The sequence below is a fragment of the Mirounga angustirostris genome, unplaced genomic scaffold, assembly GCF_029215605.1.
Source record: "Mirounga angustirostris isolate CCGP_5_RB_7025 unplaced genomic scaffold, mMirAng1.0.hap1 SCAF_5, whole genome shotgun sequence".
Lineage (NCBI taxonomy): Eukaryota > Metazoa > Chordata > Mammalia > Carnivora > Phocidae > Mirounga > Mirounga angustirostris.
The window spans coordinates 120,329,409-120,353,501 of record NW_026991713.1 but is presented as its reverse complement, the minus strand read 5'-3'; the positions used below and the strand labels follow the sequence as shown (position 1 = coordinate 120,353,501).

General features: G+C 38.0%; 1 protein-coding gene across 3 annotated transcripts in view; it reads right to left on the bottom strand.

Annotated features, from left to right (window-relative positions):
• Positions 1-24,093, bottom strand: part of NEBL (nebulette) — a 347,130-nt gene that overhangs the window by 58,964 nt on the left and 264,073 nt on the right. The window contains exons 8-11 of one of the 3 annotated variants that reach the window (XM_064591994.1): positions 11,204-11,317; positions 9,466-9,567; positions 5,320-5,424; positions 3,501-3,608 (exon numbers count right to left, since the gene is read on the bottom strand). The exons of the other annotated variants lie outside the window; for them this stretch is intronic. Coding sequence (XP_064448064.1) covers positions 3,501-3,608; positions 5,320-5,424; positions 9,466-9,567; positions 11,204-11,317 — 429 coding nt within the window. The remainder of the gene's footprint in view (positions 1-3,500; positions 3,609-5,319; positions 5,425-9,465; positions 9,568-11,203; positions 11,318-24,093) is intronic. 3 annotated transcript variants of the gene reach the window in all.

The following is a 24,093-nucleotide window of genomic DNA, read 5'->3' as shown; positions in this document are numbered from 1 at the left end:
CTCGTAGGAATAAAAGCCATCTGTAAGCCAGACATTTCTCTTTGTGTCCACTTCATTGGCCCTACATTTAAAGGCATCTTTCACATCATCCTTCGTCTAAGAGTTTTAGATATTTTATGTTTCTAGCCTTTGGAGCATAAATTTTGTCTAAAGATATTTTCGACTGAAAGATTTCTCTCTCCTCAAACTCTGCTGAGCAGAAATATAACTGCTGAACTTAAAAGTCTAATAGCCAGTGGCTATAATTAAAGGGAAAACATGTCTCAGCCTCTGCAAAGGATAATTTCCCCCTAGTAACAACAGCAGAAATCAGAATAGCAAAAATTGAAAGCCAATATCAACAAAAGGCCCACATAGCCCCCGATGTAAGTGAATTCCATAGCATGTAATAAATGTATTACTAAAGCTGTTTGCACTTGATATCAAAACAGCCAATCAGAAAGAACTGATCTGGGGTGGGTTTTTCTTTTTCAGTTGTCAATATTTTATTTTCCTTTTGTACCATGTAGCCATAGCAAGGGTAAAAGCAAAGGGCTAGGTATCAGACTTCCAAGATCGGCACAAGGAAACATGCCTACATAGAACAATAGCACTTTTTCAGTACAGAAGCTATCTTTAAAGTCCCTGTCATCTGTATAGTGATATTTGCTCTTGGGGAATCTATCTCTTTTGAGGATCTACCCCCAATTGAAAAAAAAAAAAATCAACTGAGCATTTCATATAAAGAAAAACAACTTGGTCTACTTTGCCCACTGAATCTCTGAGAAGCAGATTATCTGTATATTTTGGGTTTGCTTGTTTTTTAAATCCATCTGGTTTTTATGACTTTAAGTTAGGGGACGATTTGTTTTCTTCAATGCGTCTATGTTTATCAAAGTATGTTCGCGGGACCACCAACATCAGAAGTTCCTGGGATGTTGTTAAATACGATTCCCAGGCTCCACTGCCAGACTCATGAAGGACCTCCTGAGGCAGCAGCATGGGGATGTGCATTCCCAACATGCTTCCCTGAGACTTATCCACAGAGAGTTTGAGTACTATAGCCATGGGGAGAAAGAAGGAGAGGGAAAAGGGGGTCTTCAGAAGAGAAAATATGGAGAGGATCAAGGAGAGGAAAACAGGGTAACATTTCCCACTGTGAGTAAGAAAAGAAGATGTAGCACAAACACCTAAATAATAATAGCCTGGGGCTGACAGGAAGAACACAGAAAGCCCACTCTGAAGGTGCTGGTCTTCTCCTTAAAGGACGAGGCATGACTATCAGTGAGAGCTGGGGGACCAGGAGGAGAGCGAGGTGAGAACTAACACAGGCCACAGGCTCTGGAGGCTCAACCTGGATGCTCAACCCAGAGGTTGCCTTCCAGTAACAGCGCAGTACTTTACATACTATTCTCGAAACACAGAAAAGGTGATATGGACTGAATGTCTGTGTAACCCCAAAATCTATATGTGGAAATCCCAGCCCACCTTCAATGTGATGGATGCGTTTGGGGGTGGGGCCTTTGGAAAGAGATTAGGATAGATGAGGTCATGAGGGTGGAGCCCTCATAATGGGGTTAATGCGCTCAAACACTTCGGGAGAGAACACGCCTCCCCTCTCTACTCTCCACCATGTGAAGACACAGCAAGAAGACAGCAAGAAGTCACCCTAAAGACAGTCTCACCAGAACCCTGACCTGCTGGCATCCTGAGCTTGGACTTCCAGCCTCCAGAACTGTAAGATATAAATTCCTGTTGTTTAAGCCACCCAGTCTGTGGTACTTGGTTAATAGCGGCCAAAACTGACTAAGACAAAGATAGTCCAGTAAAAGTTATCCCATTAAACGTAAGTTGTAGTCGGGCTTCTGAACTATGACCAAATTTACATCTCTGCCAATTCAGTTAAAACAAACAGCTAATTTCATCAAAATATTCACCAATTTCTTGATTAAACTCCTCTCTATTGGCTTAAGAAGCTATGAGATATGGGGCGCCTGGGTGGCTCAGTTGGTTAAGCGACTGCCTTCGGCTCAGGTCATGATCCTGGAGTCCCGGGATCGAGTCCCACATCGGGCTCCCTGCTCGGCAGGGAGTCTGCTTCTCTCTCTGACCCTCCTCCCTCTCATGCTCTCTGTCTCTCATTCTCTCTGTCTCAAATAAATAAATAAAATCTTTAAAAAAAAAAAAAAAAGAAGCTATGAGATATGAAAAATACAAGTAATTTTCTCCTTTCTTGCTTGAAGAAGAAATTAAACAACTTGGACAATTCAACAAGCCACAGTAATGTCTGAGTGCCCTTTCCCTGAGAAGATGAATTACTATACACAGCAGCATAAATAGCAACAAATAGCACATATGTTGCTTTCAAAATTCCTAGGAGAGTTTCATTGTCCAGAAGTTATCATTTCTCTCTGTTTGGGTGTTGTTATTGGAGAACAGAAAAGATGGTGCCCACCGAGCACACTTGGCCTGGGGCCATAATCGGCTGATACTGCTGTCTGCTATTTCTGTCCCTTTGAAGTAATAACTTGGTGTACCCACAGAATCTGGATGTTGGCTGCAGAGTAAACCTTCTGTGTCTGGTGTCTGGTCCCAAAAAATGTAGGGAAAAAAAGAACAGAAGAAATCTCACTAGGACAGAGCAAAACCATTCGGGGAATATCTGGATGTGATTCAGCATCATTTTAAGTAGAACACAAAGTGCATATACACAAAAAAATCTTAACTGCTCTCTTCTCTTGATATTTTAAAACTTCCATGTCACTGTCTGGAGGGGGTGGGGGGACGTGGGGGCAATCAACTAAATAAGTGAACAGAGAAAAGAGAATCACTCATGACTTGACCAGGTCCTAAATCATTGGCATTTACTGGATATGTGATTTCAGATAAGACAATTAATTTCAGTGGATGATTATCAATTTAGGGATATGCACACCTAGCATCATTACCTTGAGGGGATTAAATGAGCTGACATATATAAAGCCTTAAGCAAACTGCTTAGCACAGAGTAAGTATTTAATAAATGTTAGTTCTATTGTCACTGAAAAATAAAAGGTAAATAAAGCAACCAGCTCTTCATTTTCTTTCTACTCATCATAGATTTATACGGACACAACCTGAAAGTGTCAACTTTATAATCATAGAATGTGAAAGGGCGGTTAAGAGCTCACCTGGCCTGATATTGTATTTGCCGAATGAGAAAAACTAAGGGCCACAGAATCTCAGTGACCCAGACAAGATGCTGGATCTAGAATGGAGATTCCCCCGTCTTCCTGGGCAGTGTGCTTTCCTCTAGACCCACTCAACATTCTGAATTATTTTACTAGTTCCTTTCAAATGATAAAACATCAAAAATGCATCAAATAGTTGATAACAGGGGCACCTGGTTGGCTCAGTTGGGAGAGCATGTGACTCTTGATCTCAAGGTCGTGAGTTGGAGCCCCAAGTTGGGTGTAGAGATTACTTAAAAATAAATAAACTAAAAAAAAAAAAACAGTTCATAACAAATCAAAGGGACTCACCTCACTCTGCATCTTCTGAGCCTCCTTTGAAGCTTGATATGAGGGTGTCTCAACAAATTCAAGCATTGATTTTCCCTTATTTTTCTCATACTCTTCTTTGTATTTAACCTTCATTGAAAAAAAGTATAAAAAGCACATAAAGCTCATAAGCCCTTATGCAAATAGAGCAAAGTAAAATAAATATATCCAAAATTAATCATCCTACTTTCTAATATCATATTATTCTGGCCATTTGGGTTGGTCACTGGGTTCCCTGTGGTAAATGACATACAAAAAAAGTAAACAGGTAATATATAAAAATATTTAAGGAATAAAAATAATTTATAACTACGAAATGTAGTTCTAGGACTTGGATGAAGTAAATAGCTGCAATATATAGCTATATCTCATATTTGGGGTTAATATGTATATGCTCATGGTATACACATATATACATAGAGACAGAGACAGAGAAAGAGAGAGATCCCTGTGATGGCTTTGAATGTCAATCAGTAAATCATGAACAAGGAGGAAAACATAGGTGTGATTCTCTGTCTTCCTATCAAAGGGAAGACAGTGTTATCTGGGACTGCTGACTTCTTCCATAGACACTGGGTAATACAGAGAGCTTTTATGTGATTGTTTTCAGTTTCACCCTGCATTATTTAATAATATCATATCATGAATTATTTATTTCAATTACAACCAATCTCCATCTTATTTTAGTTTATAAAATGATCGATATTTTCTATCTCTTAGTAAGAGAAACTAGAATTATATGTAAGCTGTCAGAGTGATCGGCTTTTCTTAGCAATATACCTTTTAAAATTAAATTCACAGAAAAGTTTTGATCATGATTCATTTCATTCAGAAATGTATTTTCATTAAAATTCTTATGTGTAAATAATTTTTTGAAATTGTTTCTTAAATTATATAATAATAGTAGTTTTAATGATGATTAAATCCAAAAGCAGTTTTTCAATACTTAGAACTTTGTGGTAGCAGGAAATGTAACAGGTTTTTAAATTCCTATTTGTAGGCTTATTTTTGTTTCAGAGAAGTATGATAGAGTGATCAATGAAAGTGTTTGAAGTGTAGTAACATACTAGGATATGTAATAACATATGCCAGGATAAAACTTTGTGGGAAAAATTAAATGAAAATAAGAATACAAAGAGAAAAAAAATGTACGTTTCCAAACTTTAAAGGAGAGCCAATTTGGTTTTTTTTAATGAAGGTGGGTATCAAATCATTAAGGAATTTATGTTCCACAGGATACATTTAATGGAGTGATGTAAAATTATATCTTAATAGATTCTGGAATGACATCTTTTGCAACTACTGAAACTCAGAATAAAATAATGTATAGGTAACACCTCTAAAGTGTGCAGGGAAGATTTTTTTTTTAATTTCTGTCAGGGAATACATAGAATTTTATAGTTGAAAGAAACATTAATTAATGTAAGGTAATTTTTAATAACACTTCTAACTGATCTGAGAAATTCTAATAAATTTCGCACCTGGAAAATTAATTTCACAGCTCACGATAACAAATGAGTGCACTATAAAAACTGAAATCCTCATGAGATTTGGTCATTGTTTAATTAATTGATATATCATAAGTTTAAAATTGTGTGGAATAACTTATTTTATGAAATGCTTTTACACTGAAACATAGTTCCAGCTTTCCCACCCCAGTCATATAGAGAGAGTAGTGTCTGAGATTTTCTGAAGCGATGTTCACTTTCTCAGGAGGTACATTCTATTCAGCAGCCGCACCTTCTCAGTGGAGGTGCATGGCAGTGAGTGGCTAAAGGGTCCCGACAGGAAGGGCGCACACCTGACTCTGGAGCGTGGCATTGCCTTTATGGTGCAGGTGTTCAGGAGCATCCGCGTCAAAATGATACATTCCTTTGTTTTCCTCAAAAAGCTTTCTATACTCTCGCTAAAACAGAGAACATGAACATAAATTCAGAATAAAAGAGACGAATTAGAACAACCATTACTTAGGAATGCAAACTGAAAAATACAAGCCAACAAGAGCTGCAAAGCTATCAAGTCCCATTGCAGTGGGCTGCTCTTGTAGATTACTGACACTGAGTGAAACGGGCAATGCACCATAGACCAGCAGCTCTAGGTGGTCAATATGAGACACCCTAGAGAAGCAGGGGACAATTAGCTGTCAAAACAACGTAAAAGACGCTGGGGAGTGGCAACGGAAAAGCCAGTGATGGGACTAAAGTGAACAAGCAAGGTGGGCAAAATAAAGGTGATTTGTCCAGGCTTATCCTAGAACAGAAATGTGTTTGATAGTGCCTACAAGAAGAGAAGGAAAGAAAAGAAGAAAGAACAGAACAAAAGAAAGCTGGAGGCGGGAAAAGAAAGAAGTTGTGCATGAGGGTTCAGCCTTGAGGAAGACTGACGGGTCATAAGGAAAATAAGAGAGTGAGAAATAATTCAACTAATTTTCCTAAAAAGGGAGGGTAGGAGGTACCTGAAAGAGAAATAGAAGAGTCTGGGTATAGTTCATTGAATTTTTAAGGTGAAGAAATTGGATTAAGACTATTATTTAGAGACACAGACAAAGTGGTGAATTTGGAAGAGACGCCAAATCTGGCAACCGTGGGACACCAAATACAACAGGCCGCGATGAAACAAAAATTGCTTTGTAATTTCTTTCATTGGAGACCGGACACTTTGTTATTTCACCCTATTTGGAAAAGACTTCTAGAGGTAAATGGTAACTCTTCAAAGACTCAAGGCTTCCGAGACTTCAGCTAAAGCTGGCTGCTCGTTCAGCAGTGAGGATTTCAGGGAAAATGGCAATGTTGTAGGATGTAAGAAGTAAGCCGCATTTTGAAAGGGAGTGGGAAAGAGCTGGCCAGAACAGAGCTGACATTCGGGTCGCTGCTCCAGGGATCTGAGAGTGAATCAAGAAGAAGCCCAGAGCCAGGGATGGGAAGGATGGATGCACACGAAAATGGCTGTTCCATGGGGACACAGCGTCAGTCCCCAGAGGCACTTCTGGGTGATTAGAGCACTAAGATGTGTGTCCCCCAAAACTCTAGCCAGAATAAAGTGAGGGAGTAAAATGCCCCAGGAAACTCATGAAAGTGTTCCCGTAGTACATCTGTCAAGAAGAGAACGAGCTCGGGCGCCTGGGTGGCTCAGTCGTTAGCATCTGCCTTCGGCTCAGGTCATGATCCTGGGGTCCCAGGATCGAGTCCCACATCGGGCTCCCTGCTCGGTGGGAGGCCTGCTTCTCCCTTTCCCACTCCCCCTGCTTGTGTTCCTGCTCTCGCTGTCTCTCTCTGTCAAATAAATAAAATCTTTAAAAAAAAAAAAAAAAGAAGAGAACGAGCTCTAAATTTTGGCTCCTGTGCTAATTAGAAAAAATAAATAAATAATCTCAAAGAATAACAGTATACTTAGAGACTTTATAATTTACTTAAAAGTTAGTTTATAATATGCAAATAAAATAATCATGAATTGAACATAACACACTAGAATATACTCCATACCAAGTTAAAATCCAGAACTAGTAAAGCCTAGGATATTATGTCTGCAATAATGGATATAGACTAAGGAAAGGTCAATAAATATTGTCCCCAATGATCTATTTTAGTGACAGAGAATTTCAAAAACTCTTATTTAAAAAACAAAAAACAAACAAAACGTGTTTGAAGGAAGATCTGCAAAAGAATTTTCAAGACCCGCTGTTCCTTATGTAATAGTCTCTGTTGCCTCCTAGTGGGAACGACACAGAGTAACATGCACTACATATTTTTCCATTTATGCAAAGTTATAAAAGAAATCGAAAGCTAGTAGAGCTCTATTTTCCAGGGGGAAATGGTCCTTCAAAACTTGAGTTAGTACAGCTGTTCAAACTCAAAAGGATTAATTTTACTCTACATACTATGTGTTAAAAAAAAAAATGGTGATTTGTACCAAAGACATTTACAGGTCTTTAAAAAAACAGCCATTTATAACCAACTGACAACTAATTTTGGCAGAATGTCTATTAAGCACTTTCTTATTCAATCTTTTGCTAAAATTAAGTTGCCTTTATAAATCAGCAAGATTCCAATTCTCCCCACATTAAAATCTAAAAGAGGGCAATTCTAATATACGATAAATTTTAGCCAATGTATTATCATACAACTTTTATAAACAGACATTCCGCGTAACATATTTGAGTCTTAAACTTTCTCTCCCATGAAGTAATTATTCAGTCACAATTTTTCTATGGAGGAAAAAAATCTATAATCTAGGCAAAAGCACCACCTGAACCAAATTTAAACTTTTAAAATGGTATATACAATAAATGTAATATATGACTTTGCTGAATTTCCCGGCTGAAGTGGTGATAGGAACAATTTATATTAAGCTGTGATTTTTTTTGCCATATAAAACAAAGGTCAATATTCTTGAAGAAAATATTGCCTAGGAGTGGCATGTATTCTTCCAGCTACCAAATTTTTAAATTACCACCATGATATTTTTACTGTCTTATTTGTGCACAAATCCTCATGTCCTCAGGAAATTTAACTCAAGTATGGATGGAGAATAGTCAAGGGCAGATGCCACTCAGTGATCAAAATGGGATGGCAAAGACTAAAAGTGAAGAAAGCAGCAGACTCTGAGAATAGAAACGTACCGACTTTTAGAAATATCCCTATGAATCATAGAGGAAAACGTGAACCTAAAAGGGCCACTTGAGGAGCAGAGAAATGTGTGCAGAAGTGGGAGGATGAGACTTGAAATGGCACGAAGCGTGAACGAAGTATGCCGGACCTGAATCTAATTCTGCACCTGATAGTCCTCTATGCCTCCTTGCCTGCCCAACAGACAGCAAGAATGACAGACTGCTTTTCTTCCCAAGACCAGGGATAAAAGTCAGTTAATTAATTTTAAAATCTGTGAGTATGAATTATTTACACATGTAATCCATTTCAAGAAGGATGACATTGTTGGAGAAAGGAGGATTACAAAATAATGAACAGAAGTTCCAACACATCAAAGCCAAAGGTAGACATTTTTAAACCTGAATTGAAGCTGTATCTCATTATTCAATAGTTTGGGAATCAGGTCTGGACTACAGATTTTTTTTTTTTTTAATCCAGGACTGTGAGCATATCTCCTGAAGACAATTGTTTTCAGATTCCTTTCCCAACAGAATTTTCCATCTGATCATACCTGGCCGAAAGCAGATATTCAATACATCTGCATAATTTTGATCGAGTGAGTGAGCCTGTAATTATTAAAACAGGTGCAGAAAAGACTCGAGGTCAAATTACAGTACATCATCACCATGGGCCATTCTGAGACGTCGGCAATGGGGAACAGGTGAGCCGGGGCCATCAGTTTGAGAACCGGTGAAGTCAGGGTCCGCACACACTAAGTGTTTGAAACAACAGCTAGGAGGTGAGTTCTGATGGAACGACCACTTGGCAGTGTGCACAAATACTTTCATTAGGACATGAAAAAAACACTGGCTCCCCCTAATTGCTCTGAAGAAAATGTGGAAACCCTCACAAGACTAAAAGTAGAGTGTCAATGTAATGTAGGATTTATTTTCAGGGAAAATACAAATTAGACTAAGACAATTTTGTATGTTACCGGGGCCGAGTATCAGACACTCTGCTCTAACCTGCATAAAATAAAAGATCCTTGATTTAAGCCTGACCTTCAAGTAGCTTCAATCTAACTGGGAAGAAGAAAGAAAGAACACTTGTCCATGCACTTTGAAGCGTAGGTGTTCAACAAGAAAGTTTGCATTCAAGAGATGTTAAAGAGCTAGCAAGAACCCCCTTTGTAAAGCGACAGCTTTGGTGGGATTTAAGCAAGCTGGCCACTACTTTCCAATGAGTTAGTTATCCACGGAGGCGTGGCGCCCTGGAAGGAAGGAGGTGTGCTCATGAGAACTGCAGGCATCCCGGCTCCGTGGAGACACACGGCATCTCTAGTTGCCATCCAACAAACTTACTCGGCTGAGCATTTTGCTGGTTTTCAAAGCCTGGTCTAAAAACAGGTTTGGGAGATCTGAGACTGGCTCGTGCATACTTTGAATGTCTTTCTTGTACTTCACCTATGAAAATAACATGGAACAAAATACCATCTAGGAGAAGAAAAGGTGCTTTTGCATTATCGCCATCATTATTTTTAATACATCATAAAGTACCGTTTAGTGGTAAATTAGCAGGCGAATTTACAAGTAGCCACTAGATGGTGCTAATTTACTACTGAATGAGTAAAAAAGTTACTTCTGGGGACTTGAACATATTTTGATAATTGCTTTTATTGTTTACATATTTCAAAAGGGTGGTGTTCAGAGAATCAAGTAATTTTAATAGACATTCTGTTTTCAAAACAAAAAGATTAGCAACTGTATTCTTTAGAAATTACTACCTTATTTTAATTACGCTTTGGAGCAATTTCAGGGCTTTTGGTGTTTTTCATCCTGTTGCCTTATAGACCTTTTTCTTTTTTTACCAACTCTTTTGAAAATATAATAATATTAGTACTCATCATATTAAAATATTAATACAAAATATTTGATCACGTATTGTGTGATCAAACCACTTTGCAGGTAGACACGTAGTACATATTTAATCTCCACAACGACCCGAGTGGAGAGGTACTTTAAGTATCTCCATTTTACAGATATGTAAACTGAGGCACAGAAAGATGCAGGTGTAGTATTAGGAGGTAGAACAGGATCCAAATCCAACCAATCTGATTCTAAACCTCGTGCTTCCAAGCACTATGCTCTAGGTTCCTTTAAGTGTATTCCAAATCTATTTGCTTTACACTTTTACACACACACACACACACAGGATAAAAACAAATAAGAAAAGGAAACCATTCTGATATTCCCAGTGATCCCAAAAGACCCATTTCAACTGTTGGTAACAAACACAAGTGAGTTAAGGAACACAAATAACAATACCTACTAAACATCAGTGAAAGTAAGATATGCTCAGTCCCAACCACCTGGCAGGAGTTGAAAGGTTTAAGGGATCTAACAAAGCAACAGTTCAACAGTTCTTCATCGTAATACGTGTAAAGGTACTCCCTACACCCTTCAACAATAGCAAAGTGGTCCATTTTTCCCCGTTTCTGTTTTTACATTCTGCCTAATTCTAATAAAAGTTTAAGGCATCTTTCCTTGTAAACTGAAACTTGATTATTTTTTTAAAACATAGGACGAAACCAAATCTGTGAAGAAGTATTTCACAGCATTTACATAAGGGATAGGAAAGAAGCCATAAGCCGTTACAAGTGCAACTTCTGAAATTTTCTTTATTATAAACTACCATGTACTAGGTTGTACTTTACAGAAGCCCAATTGCCTGGGTATAATTACATGAGTTAACTATTGTCACAACCACTAATTTAAGATACTACACACTACTTTTTTTGCAAAACTCTGTAATCTATTTCTACTCTTGATCACATATAATAGTTTTATTAGCAATACTATTCTTACTTATTAACTAAATAGCAATCAGTAACCATTAATAGTAACTTACAATAATACATGTTTCTCAAAAGGCTTCAGGAAAATATGCTTCAGGGTTTTCAATTAAAATTACTTGGAAACTACATGATCTTGATTAAGTATAAGTTATTGCAATACACTCAGATTCTGAAAAAACAAGAATCAAAAGATATTGAAAATAATTTTCTATGAATCACAAGTCATGAGGTACAAAGTAACTTACATCGCTCACCAGTGAGGTGGCAAGCTGACTTTGCCTAAAAGAAGCATTTTCAAGAGGATTGTAATGATGTTTCTTAACCTTCATTTCATTATCAAATTTTTCTTTGTATTTAATCTGCCATAAAAGAAAAAAAAAAACAGCGTAAATTAAATAGCACATTTATCTTTAAACTTTCAGAATGACACAGCTGATTTTTAATTAGATCAGATAAAAGTTACCTTAAAAACAAATGGTAGAAAAGTTTAAATTCATGGTATTTTTCCCCTGGTAAAGCTTAATTAGGCATAAAAAATTTTTTTATGGAAAAACCATCTCTACTTGAACATTGATCATAAATGCAATTAGGCATGAACTCAAATCCTATTAACAAGAATTATACACTAATATCTCAGGATTTTTAAATGTCAGTTTCCATTTCTGCACTCTTATAATCTATGATGAATTAGAAATTGAGACCACAAATGAATGAAAGTCTATTACATTTAGAAAATGGAACCTGAGCCCCAGCATTTGAATATGAATTTTCCTGAGGGAATTATTCCAAATACAGGACATGGTTTGGACTACAGTTTTTTCTCATCATTTCCCATTTGTTCAAAAATTCATTTTTAGGGATTACATTTTCTGAAATGTCCTGGGTCTATTTAATGTCAATTTTTATTCCTCTGCTTCAGCTCTCCGCAGTTGTATTCAGCAGCAAACTATCTGTAACATGCACTCTGAATTACTTTTTCTCCTTTTTAAAGTAGTCTTAGGGCAATCCAAGAAAGGATTATCCACTTATCCTACAGAACTATATAATTCTCTATGGATAGAGAAATATGTGAAGGTAGGTTATGATAACTATCTGAAATATAGATACAAATTCTTTACCAAAAACAAAAACAAAAAAACTAGTTACTCAAATCTCACACCTTGTTGGGTGCCTGTCTCCAGGAAGGGATGCACAGACCTCAAAAGCAGAACTATTTTGTTCTCTTGTCATAGTTCTACACTATTACAATTCTCATCATATTTTGTGTCCTTACAGGATTCTCATAATGCACCTTTATTCATACATCTTAAAGCCCTGCCTCGAAGTAATTTTTATTAAGAAGCAATTTGGGAATGGCTCACATTATCTATTTTAATCGAGTGTATATTGGGTGACGTCTTCTTCAAGGACACATGTCTGATACCTGTGGGAGGGAGATAGCTAGTGAAAATCTTGGGGGGAATACATTTGGAAAAGATTCCAACATGGTTTACAGGACATATTTTCTGTTGAGGTTCTTTTTTTTTTTAAGATTTTCTTTTCTTTTTCTTTTTCTTTTTCTTTTTCTTTTTTTTTTTTTTTTTGACAGCGAGAGAGGGAACACAAGCAGGGGGAGTGGGAGAGGGAGAAGCAGGCTTCCTGCTGAGCAGGGAGCCTGATGTGGGGCTCAATTCCAGGAACCCAGGATCATGACCTGAGCTGAAGGCAGAGCCTTAACGACTGACTGAGCCACCCAGGCGCCCCCTGTTGCGGTTCTAACTGCTAATAATAGCTTTCTGATTTTCACATTGTCTTACAAATTCAAGCAAAACCTCATTTATTCTAATAGTTTGGGAAGGACTCTATAAAACAAGAAAAAAATCTGATTTTGTAAAAAAAAAAAACTATTTTATGTCTTGTAATCAGGAATATCGCCAACGAAATTAATTTAGACCTCATTCACTACTTTCCATAGCCAAGGCTTTCCCTACCTGGTCCTCCCCTAAATACACAATTCCATTCCCTTTGCACTCTCCACATCCTTCTGCTAAGGGCACTCTTCACCATATTTTAATCTGTGCTTTCGTCTCTCCGTCTCTCCGGGTTTTTAGTGCCTAAAGGGTATTTACTTGACAATGAGAGAAGACTCTCTTAACTGACTTCTACTTGAATGGCACTCTTGACTCAGCCAGATAGGCTAACACTCTCCACTTACTGAGTAAAACATTCTAACTGATGGCCTGGGTGCCCTGAACATGCTCAGCTGGTAGCTATTTACCCATCAACCAATCCAGCTGTGCAGTCTTGGCTTGCATCACGTTTTCCTTCAGTTATTCAAATTCTCCAACCCCAGCCACCGTAAGTGTCTTAGTTACTTATTAGCTAAGTGGCAAGAAATAGGTTTATATCCCCTCTGAGAACCGAGAGCCTGTCCTACTGTCTGCACACAACACAGAGCGGGTAGAACTTGGAAATTAACCCGACACATTCTCACCCGCTCTGAAACCCGGCATTTGTTCTTCCCAAGTGAAGGTATGTTTTTGAAAAACCATCATCCATCCACATTGTGAAGACTCATCCTACCTCACAGTAGGAACTCAACACAGGCTTGGTGTAATGAGTAGAGGGAAAAGGAGTCATCACAGTGTGGGTGGATGATGGCTTTTCAGAAGTCCATGAGGTAGGAGGAGTTCCTTCCTGAGGTTGGGAGTGTGACCAAGATCTACTCTGTCAAGACTGGAGTCAGTAATCTTTCCAACAGCAAATCTGACTAGATCACACTCACTTAAAAGTGGTTTAAAGGTATGCCCAGCACTTCTACTCCCATTAGCTAGGAATATAAACTTGCCGAAAGTCAACTGAGTTAGTCCCTAACCCCGTTTATGCTAGCTGTATTTATCATAATCACATAATTTAATTTAATACTGCAAACACTGACAAATTTACCATAAAAAGAAAGTTATCCCTATGAAAACTACGTTATTTCCATGAAAGACTTAATGAGAGTGATTCCCTAAAAAAAAACTGCTATCAAATTAAGGGTAGTCAAGACAACCAGAAAAGTCAGGAGTGGGATGTAAATAATGTAGAAGTTTCTGGAACTCAGAGAGATTGGCAGTATGTCTTTGAGCAAAATGTCTTTCAAAAGGCAAATCATAGACCAATGCATTGTGATTATAGTTTGCAAGAAAAACAACACAAAACTCCAAACCACAGCTTTGTTTGCAAAGAAAAAGACTTTTCACTACATCAGAAGTTTGGTGAATAAATGTACATATATGTGTTTTGTGTTAAACTAAAATGTTAAGGTACGTGTATGATCTTTATACTTCCTCCTTCAACTACCTTCTTCATTTAACTGACTGAGTACAGGTCTGAATAGGATAAAAGGCTTCCACTACACATGTATTACTATATATATATATATACACACACATATGTGTGTTTATACACCTGTGCCCACTAAGTCCCCATCTGTGAGCGAGGCCCTGGAGACATGCAGTAAGAAATAAATTTGATCACATCCAGGCATGACTGGTGATGATTAAGCACAAACCCCGGAATGGTGAGCTCACTGCAACACAGAGAGCAATGGGAGGCCATGGACCGTGTTTTGCGGTGGATTCTCTTCAAGTCTGGGGAACTGAGGGTATGTACATTACGGCTTGAAGAGGGTGTGCTTAGTGAGTGGAAGGAGGGAGAGGCATGAGTAGGGAGAGGCATGAGTAGGGGGCGTCCTGATGGAGTGTGCCCGAGGGAACAGCACGTGGAAGGGCAGAGAGAGGCACGCACAGCATGTCAAGGAATTTAAGAACGCCAAGGGTAGCGGAGGATGGAGATTACAGGAGGGACAGGAGAGCTGGAATGACCAGGCCCTACAGAGCCCTGTAGCTGTCACGGATCTTGGTCGTCATCCAAAGGCCAGTATGAAGTCATTTTACACATGTCTATGACTTGAGTAGATTTGCTATTGGGAGGATTTCTGACTCCAGACTTGACAGTGTATCTTGCTCACACTCCCAACCTCAGGAAGGAAGGAACTCCTACCTCATGGTAGGAACTCAACACAGGCTCAATGTAATGAGTAGAGGAAAAATGAGTCATCGCATTGTGGATGGATGATGGCTTTTCAGAAACATACCTTCACTCAGGAAGAACAAATGCTGGGTTTCCTAGCAGATGAGAATGTGTCAGGTTAATTTTCAAGCTTCACCCCCTCCGTGTGCCCTCTGCCCCTCGTGTAACTGTGCTGGCATGCAGAGAGTAGGAGGGGTTCTCTGTGCGACAGATGATATAACCTGTTTTTGCCACTTAGCTAATAGATAACTAGATGTTCATGGTGCCTGAGGTTGTAGAATATGAATAACTCAAGGAAAACTTGATTCAAGCCAGCATTGCATAGCTGGATTTTGATTAGATTTAAATAGTTCAATGCAAGCAGAACCCTGCATTTTTTTTCACCTGATGTTTTAAAAGATAAATTTATATAATACTATCCTGTTATTAAAGATGAGTTTTCCCTGGAAAGACTAGATTGGACTATTTTCTAATTTGGGACAGATTTCAGTTATCTGTGTATGTCTGCTCTCCCATTTGACAGTGAGCAAGGAATAGATCTTTATTCATTTTTTATCCCTAGTGCTTGGCATGATGCTCTGAATAGATTTGGCACTTACTCTATGTTTATTAAAGAAATATAAATTAATTATGAACATGATAGGCGAAAACTCTTATGACTCATAGAATGAGTCACACCCTGAGACAGGTGTTGGAACTATAATACCTCTCTAATTCTCCAAGTCCACACACGCACATATGCACACACGTGTGCGCATGCACACACACAGTCACTGTTAAATTGATTGGAATTCTATCCCATTAAAAAGAAAAAGAATGTAAAAGGAAATGGAAAACAATAGATTTTAAAATATTATATTGAATCTGTATTGCACTTTACAGTTCCTGCTGGACTTTTATTCACTCACTCATTCATTCATTCATTCATTCATTCATTCCAGAAATATTTATGTAATGCACACTCTGTGTCAGTTACTGGGCTCAAGAGTGCTCTACTGAAGAGACTGAGGAATCAGCTGGTAACTGTGTTCAAATACTTGAAAAAAATTAAAAATGGCATTTGTTCTACTGCAGAAGGTAAAGTTAGTATTGACGGGCAAAAGTTTTAGCCAACAAGATTTCTGCTGATTATAATGAAAAGAAGTTACATTTCGGTTACTACCTGTAGGATATGTAGAAATTATTCCACTGAACATGAGAAACGTTTTCTTGAAAGCCTTCTCTGACCTCCCAAAGTAGAATATGTCCTGCTGATATATCTTTGAAACACCCCACATTTGCCCAGTCACACAGATCACGCCCTTGCTATAATTATCTGCAAAACTGTGTATGCCGCGGGTCTTCCCCATTAAGCTGTAAGCTCAGTGAAGCGGGGGCTGGATCTGTCCCATTCACCCTTGAAAATCTAACCCCAAGCACAGTGTGCAATATCTGCTTCAGTAACTGTTTCTATCCACGGATGGATAATATTGAGGAACTTTTTCACTGAAAAGCAGGACCAGGTAACTTCCATGGTGTCTTCAAATTTTGATATAGCCTTGTGATAGATTGTGATGAGAACTTTATTTTTTTTTTCATTCCTTCAGCATATTTTTACTTAATCGTTTTTAAGTTTTAATATCCACCTCAATACCTCAAGATCATTCTTTTTATTTTTTTTTAAAGATTTTATTTATTTGACAGAGAGAGACACAGTGAGAGAGGGAACACAAGCAGGGGGAGTGGGAGAGGGAGAAGCAGGCTTCCCGCCGAGCAGGGAGCCCGATGTGGGGCTCGATCCCAGGACCCTGGGATCATGACCTGAGCCGAAAGCAGACGCTTCATAACTGAGCCACCCAGGCGCCCAAGATCATTCTTTTTAAAATGGGAAAATAGGGCGCCTGGGTGGCTCAATTGGTTAAGTGACTGCCTTCGACTCAGGTCATGATCTCAGGGTCCTGGGATGAGCCCCACATCGGCTCCCTGCTCAGCGGGGAGTCTGCTTCTCCCTCTCCTCTGCCTGCCACTCGCCCTGCTTGTGCTCTCTCTCTGTCAAATAAATAAATAAAATCTTTTTTAAAAATTAAAAATAAATAAAATGGGAAAATACCAGTTTTGAAGGATCATCTAAGTACATGATTCTACTTTCAAAAATTGTTAGCATTCTATCTATTCAGTTGGTATTTCCTGAGGGATTCTCTGTATTAACCTCTATACTGGGCACTGGTTTTACTTGTTCCTGAGGATAACAAACTCATGTTTAGGTGATATAATCAGAAATGATCAAGTAGGCATTACTGAATACTAGAGATCACAGAATTGATGTTTTGGGGAAGAATAACAAAAATCCCAAATTCACATTCTTTCAAAATATGCATGGGAATTTGGTATGCCTCACATGTCGTGAGCACTGGTCAGCTTAGGTCCTAATGAGGGTGGCCTGGGGGCATAAATTACACTTCTTAGGAATAACTGGGTACATAAAATAAGCTATTCAGAACTAAATGCCATTCCAATGCAATATTCTCCTGAAAGTATTTAATAGAAGTCTGATATTTTAAAAATATAACAAATTATAATAAAGTACTCTCATGACATCACTAATTAAGCACAGAGTAATGCAAATGATCCCAAAATTTGTGATTATACATCATGCAAAATCATGGTTATGTCTGCATGGAGGTTTGAAATCCATTCACACCCTTTTTTTCCATTCACACCCTTAATTCATGATTCAAATATAGAAATGTATTACACACTATCTCAATACAAAATTATCTCCCTCAGACTTATTCGTCTAACCAGCACATGACTCCTTTCTGGAGAACTTTATTTTTTTTTTTAAGATTTTATTTATTTATTTGACAGAGAGAGACACAGCGAGAGAGGAAACACAAGCAGGGGGAGTGGGAGAGGGAGAAGCTTCCCACTGAGGAGGGAGCCCTATGTGGGGCTCAATCCCAGGACCCCGGGATCATGACCTGAGCCGAAGGCAGACACTTAACCGACTGAGCCACCCAGGTGCCCCTGGAGAACTTTATTTTTGAAGATTTCTACCACTATTATGCACTGGGCTATACCCCCTAAAACTTGAAGTTTAAAATTCTGTCTAGCCTTTCCAGGTTATTTCTGTAGTATGAAATTAGTTATTTAAAATATATCTGTCACTCTTATCCTTGTAATAAATGTAGTAAGAAGCGAAGTGCTGTGAAATTTCTCTCTCTCTAAGCTTGAGTGCTCTGTGTGATCTGATTCAAAAATGCCTAAGGAACAAAAATGCAAGGGTTTCCCTCATTAATTAACCACAGAGTAAAATAACTGCATTACATAAAAAACACACTTAGCAGACACTGACACCCAACCGTTTCTTACCTCTTGCTGTAAGGTTTGTGCTTAAATGAAGTGAGAGAATAGCTAAATGGTTTCAATGGGTCCCTTGCTCACCTTCTGACTGGTTCACTCACTCACTACACATACACACCCAACATCCTATTTTCAACCCACGCTTCACACAGCTGAGTGTCCATCTCTTCACCCACACTCACATCTCCAGAGGCAATGCTTTCCCTTGACCAATTGGTTTCTCAAGACCATTTGAGAAAGGGAGAAATAGGCATTGCGTTGGGTGATTTTGCTATGATTTTAAGGTAAATATTACCCCTTATGCCTAAGTCAATCACTTTGGAAATAAATGAAAAGTTACTTACACTCAGGATTGATTTTATTTACATTATAAATATCATCAAATCTAATGGTCCTAATGTTTACCAACTTTTTTTTTTGTAATATAGGAAAGGTGTAGAGGATCAGAATCCTAAAAGTTTATAAGGAATTTTAACAGATTTAGCAAGACTTTCAGAGGCCCACACTTGGAGAAAACAGTGGGACAGTTAAACTACAAAAATATCACTTAAATTCATTCCTCATAACTGCTTCTGGACAAGGCAGTGTTTCAAAGATCTGAAGCCTGACTTCTAAACCCTGTAGTTCGAAGCCTCGCCACAAGGGGCGCTGGGCTTCGCAGCACCACCTATGGATCAGATTCAGAGTCAGAAAAACGCAGAAAAAAGCAGACCCCAAAGGAAAGCTTTTCATCACAGCCAGAGAAACAACTGTTAGGAAGAAAATGGAAACTCTGATAAGTATACCTTCATTATCGGCAAAAATGAAAAGTAAACAGCACGTACCTATACAATGCCACATACCTATACCTCCAATTTTGGATGAAATTGAACTAAAAGCTGTCAAAGAAGAGAGTATAACCAGATTTTTATGTAGAACTTGTCATAAAATTAATAGTATTTCCAAGTCTGAATTTTACACAAAATCATATCTCTGTCCTTATTTCCATAACAAAATAACATCTTACTGATTTTGCACCAACTGTGAATGATCTAGAGAAATTTGTTTAATTGGTCTATATATATTTATTGAAGTCCAGTCCATGCCATTCTATAATGATGAATTAAACACATGTCAACCCTGTCCCCATGAAGCCTGCTGTGTGGTAATAGAGGAGATATTTAAAACATACACATATAGGGGCACCTGGGTAGTTCAGTCGGTTAAGCGTCTGCCTTCGGCTCAGGTCATGATCCCGGGGTCCTGGGATCAAGCCCCGCATAAGGCCCCCTGCTCAGCGGGGAGTCTGCTTCTCCCTCTCCCATTGCCTCTTTCCCCCATTAGAGCTCTCTCTCTCTCAAATGAATAAATAAAATCTTTTAAAAAAACATACACACATATATAGAAATATATGACTAGTACAAATTGTGTTAAGAACAATAAGGAAAAAGAACTGAGAATAAAGGAGAGAGAGAAATACAATTTAAATTGGCAACTCAAGTACATGACCTTGAAGCCAATACTTGGGTGTAAAGAGATTGGCTGGGAGAGTGCTTGCCAAGAAGGGAAATGGGAGATTCTCCAAACCAATTAACATCCCCATTCAATTTGAGGACAATATTTATAATTAAATTTTAATGGCAATCTAAAATGTACTTTTTATGTTTCAAACCCATTCTTATCAATATGTCACATGCAATTTTAGAACAAACACTAGTTATTATAAATACAAAAGTTTCCTTGATGTTATAAAACTAAAAGAATTCCATTCATCACATAGATAAATTTCTAGTAATAAATTAAGACGATATATGAATATATTAAAAATTAACTGCTCTTAGAAGAATTTTTTAAGACGATGGCTTTAACAATTACTCCACTAACATTTAAGATACTTATAAATACACCAATCTCATTATCTTGGCAGACAAGATTTCACTTTAATTTTTTTACTGATTTTTCTCTTTAACTACTTGACCATAATTTTATGTGCCTTCTAGGTTTAAACAAGGAAACTTTACAACTAGGGGGGCAAAGCTATTGTACAAGTTAGCAGGAAGGGTTTTGTGTTTCCACTACCTTTTCTGGGTTCAATCCCACAAAGCACAATTTACTGGTAAATTGGGAGAATTCTGCCCCTTGCTTTCTCATTCTCGGCTCTTCATCAGGCAGCTCTTACCGCCACAAACCTTGAGCACCTTCTCCTCACTCCCCCCCTTCCCTGACACAATGATCCTGGTACCATCTGCTCTCTCCTTCCCGCCCCTGCCCCCAGGTCCCCTGCTTCCTGCCATTCCTAAATCACTTTCCTTCTTGTTATTTCTTTGCCTATGAGTGCTCCTATATTCACAATCTGACATTAGGTTAGGAGCAAGAGAATATTTAGGTGATCTTCAGAGTTGCCGATGAAAATAATAAAGCAAACTTTCTGCCCTTGTCTCTAGTTCATACACCTGAAAATACAAATGGAACATATCAAGTTCATTCCAGAAGTCCTATATATTCACCTACCCACTTTTCCTTTCTTCTGATGAGCTTTTACACTATGAGAGCAGCAAGAATGTCATGGAGAAAATAAAGATGATAGATATAATGTAACTTGCAAATTGCAACCTGCTTAGGTATCTGATTGTTCAGTTGCTACAGGATTTGGATTTTTTTAAAAACCTGCCTAAAAACCGAGATAGGAGCAAGTGGTAGGATTTCTGGTGACTGAATTTGAAATATCAAAATTAAAGCTCAAATACCAAACTTTTCTGCTAAGAACTCTCAAATAAGATCATGAAGGAATGAATTTCCAACTGGAATCTAACGGCCAGTGTGGCTATTCCTGCTTCAATCTGTGCGTAAATTCCTGTAAAAGTGCAGAGTGAAAAGCTATTCTGAATATCGGCAGTTAAATTATTCTTGTGAAGTTACATAGCGTTTCTATTAGCCAGGCAGCATTTCAACCCTGACAACAAGCCTAAGAAGTAGGTATTGTAGTCATTCCCATTTTACAGATGAGGAAGCTGTGTCCAGGGTCACTGAACCAGCAAGAGGCAGAACCTGGAGTTTAGCTCAGGCAGTCCTGCTCCGGAGCCCATTTTCCTAACCTCTCAACCAAACCGTACTGTTTTTCTAGAATCTGCTGCTTCTCCTATACAGTCGATGGGAAGTCTTTGTCCACAGAAAAGGCCGAAGAAGAGTTGCTGAATGTGCACTACTATACTCTGCCTCTTCAGGCCCTGCCCATCTCGGGCCCTGGACAAGAATGTGTCCCCAGGCTCTTAGCGCATCCACAGCCTCCTGAGTCATAAAGTTGTTTTGTAAGTGAGAGTGCCTTCTACATCATAAAACAGTGAATATGAGGCGCACCGACATTCAGGTGTCTCTCTTCTACCCTATTTGCTCATTTTCACCCCACGACCAGCAAGTTGTCCCAAGTTCTGAGTACCCCATGTGTGGACCAAGATGGCAGCATCCCAGCTGGCCCCCAGGACGCTCTCCTCTCATGTGGCCTTATCTCCTGCACAGTGCTCCCATGCTAACCTTCCTTAAATAGTATCTTCTTCACAATGCTTCTCTGCTCAAAATTTTCTGTGACAATTCATTTCCTACCTGAAGGAGGGTACTTGAGTGGAGGGTACTTGAGAGACTATTGTTAAAATGGTGAGAAGTAGTAGTGGGGACTCCTTTTCTGAATTCAACTCTACAACGCTCCCGATTATCACATTTGAAATCACTTTTTCTTCTGTACCTTTTCTTGTATAGAACACATTATTCCTATTCTGCTCCATAAATATGGCCCGCAGTCCAAATGAATACAACACTGACCCATTTACCATCAACACAGCATCTCAACTCCTCCCAGATTTCCATGTGTATTTATGATTCCCCTCTCCTTGCTGGGAGTCTCTCCTGTCTGTCAGACCCCTTTTCTCTGTCCTGCACATTCCCAACCTTTATTTGGGGTCTTCCCCTGAGCAGACCTTTCAGTCCATCTTAGCTCAAATCTACCTGTTACACCAAACCCTTCCAACTATACACCCCTCACTGATGTCCTTCTCCACACTCACAGGACATGACAGATAAATGCTCTACTGGCATTTCTCTTTCTACTAATAAATTTGAGCATCATTGAAAATGTTTATTGACTATTTTTGTTATTATGTTGCTCTTCTATAACTGTTCTTTCATCTCCTCTACTCATTTTTCTATAGGGCTTTAGTCTTTTTCTTTTCACTATTAAAGAATTTTTTATACTCTAGATATAAAAATGTTCTCATCATTTGCATTACAAATGCTTTTCCAAATATTTGAAGACCACTGCTCTTCTTTCTACATTTTAAAAAGCTTTCCTCAGACACTTCCTTCTCCATAGACAATCTAATTTACTTAATTTATTCAAATAGTTCATTTGATTCAGAATGCTTAAAAAGTCTGTTTGGAATCTAGCTGGAATTGCATGGGATTTTTTTTAGAAAAAAATTTCAAATTTTATTTATTTTTTTAAAATAAACTCTACCCCCAACATGGGGCTCAAATTCACGACCCCTAGATCAAGAGCTGCATGGTCTACTGACTGAGCCAGCCAGGTGCCCCTTGCGTGAAATTTTTAAAATTAATTTTGGAAGAATTAACATTTCTATGATACTGAGTACTGAGACTCCTGAGCTAGAGCATAGTTGGTCTTCTCATTGGTTCAGATGTCATTTCATGTTCTTCAGTCTGATTTTATAGTTTTCTTCATTTACACCTCTCCATTTTGAAATGTCATCCAACTTTTGCAACTTGAAGAATGCATATTTTCAAAGGTGAAAACACCATAACTATATAAAAGTTGCTTTTGATGCTATTATTTTTAACTTGGCAAATATTATCATTTTCCATTGAAAGAGTTTTAATTCTATGGTCAGGTATGCTTAACTATCCTTTTATAGCTTCTGGATCTCCAGTCTTTTTAAGACCAACTCTGTCATCCCTATGTGATATATATATTCTCCTGGGTTTTCTTTTAAGATTTTAAAATTATTTTATTGTTTATATTCACATCTCTAATCCATCTGGAATTCATTTTGTATATAGGTTAAGATTCAGGTCCAATTTTATTTTTACTCTGATGGATGGAGAGTTATGTCAGCACCATTTATGAACTAATATAGCTTTTTTCCAACTGACTTGAACCAACACTTTCATCATATATTAAATTTTTATACATATTGGAGTCTATTTCAGGATTTCCTATTCTATCCTACTGATTATTTTATCTCTTACTGTACTAATCCCATATTGATTTAATTTCAGTGGTTTTATATTATGTTATGGTAACCCATAACTTAAGTTCTCCTTCACTGGTCTTCATTTTCATACTTCTAAAGGCTCTTCTCAGGCATTTCCTTTCCATTCAAACTCTAAGATCATTTATCCATATACTTGAAAAAATCTATTGGCTTGTAATTGAAATTGCACAACATTTGTATATTAATTTGGGGAGAATCGCAATTTTTATCTACCGAGATATTCAGCCAAAAACATGACGTGTCTTTATATTTTTCAGATCTTGTTTAATGTGCTTCCATAAGATTTCAAAGTTTTCTTCATTTGCATCACCTCTTTCTTTTGTGATTAAATTAGAGCATATGAAAATCGATATTTTATTACCTAGTTAAAAACTGTGTGTATGTGTGTATAGATAGACAGCAATCTAATTATTGACCTAATCTAATTTAATTGATACCACGATTGCATAATTCTAGAAATCCTAGGAAATGTGACA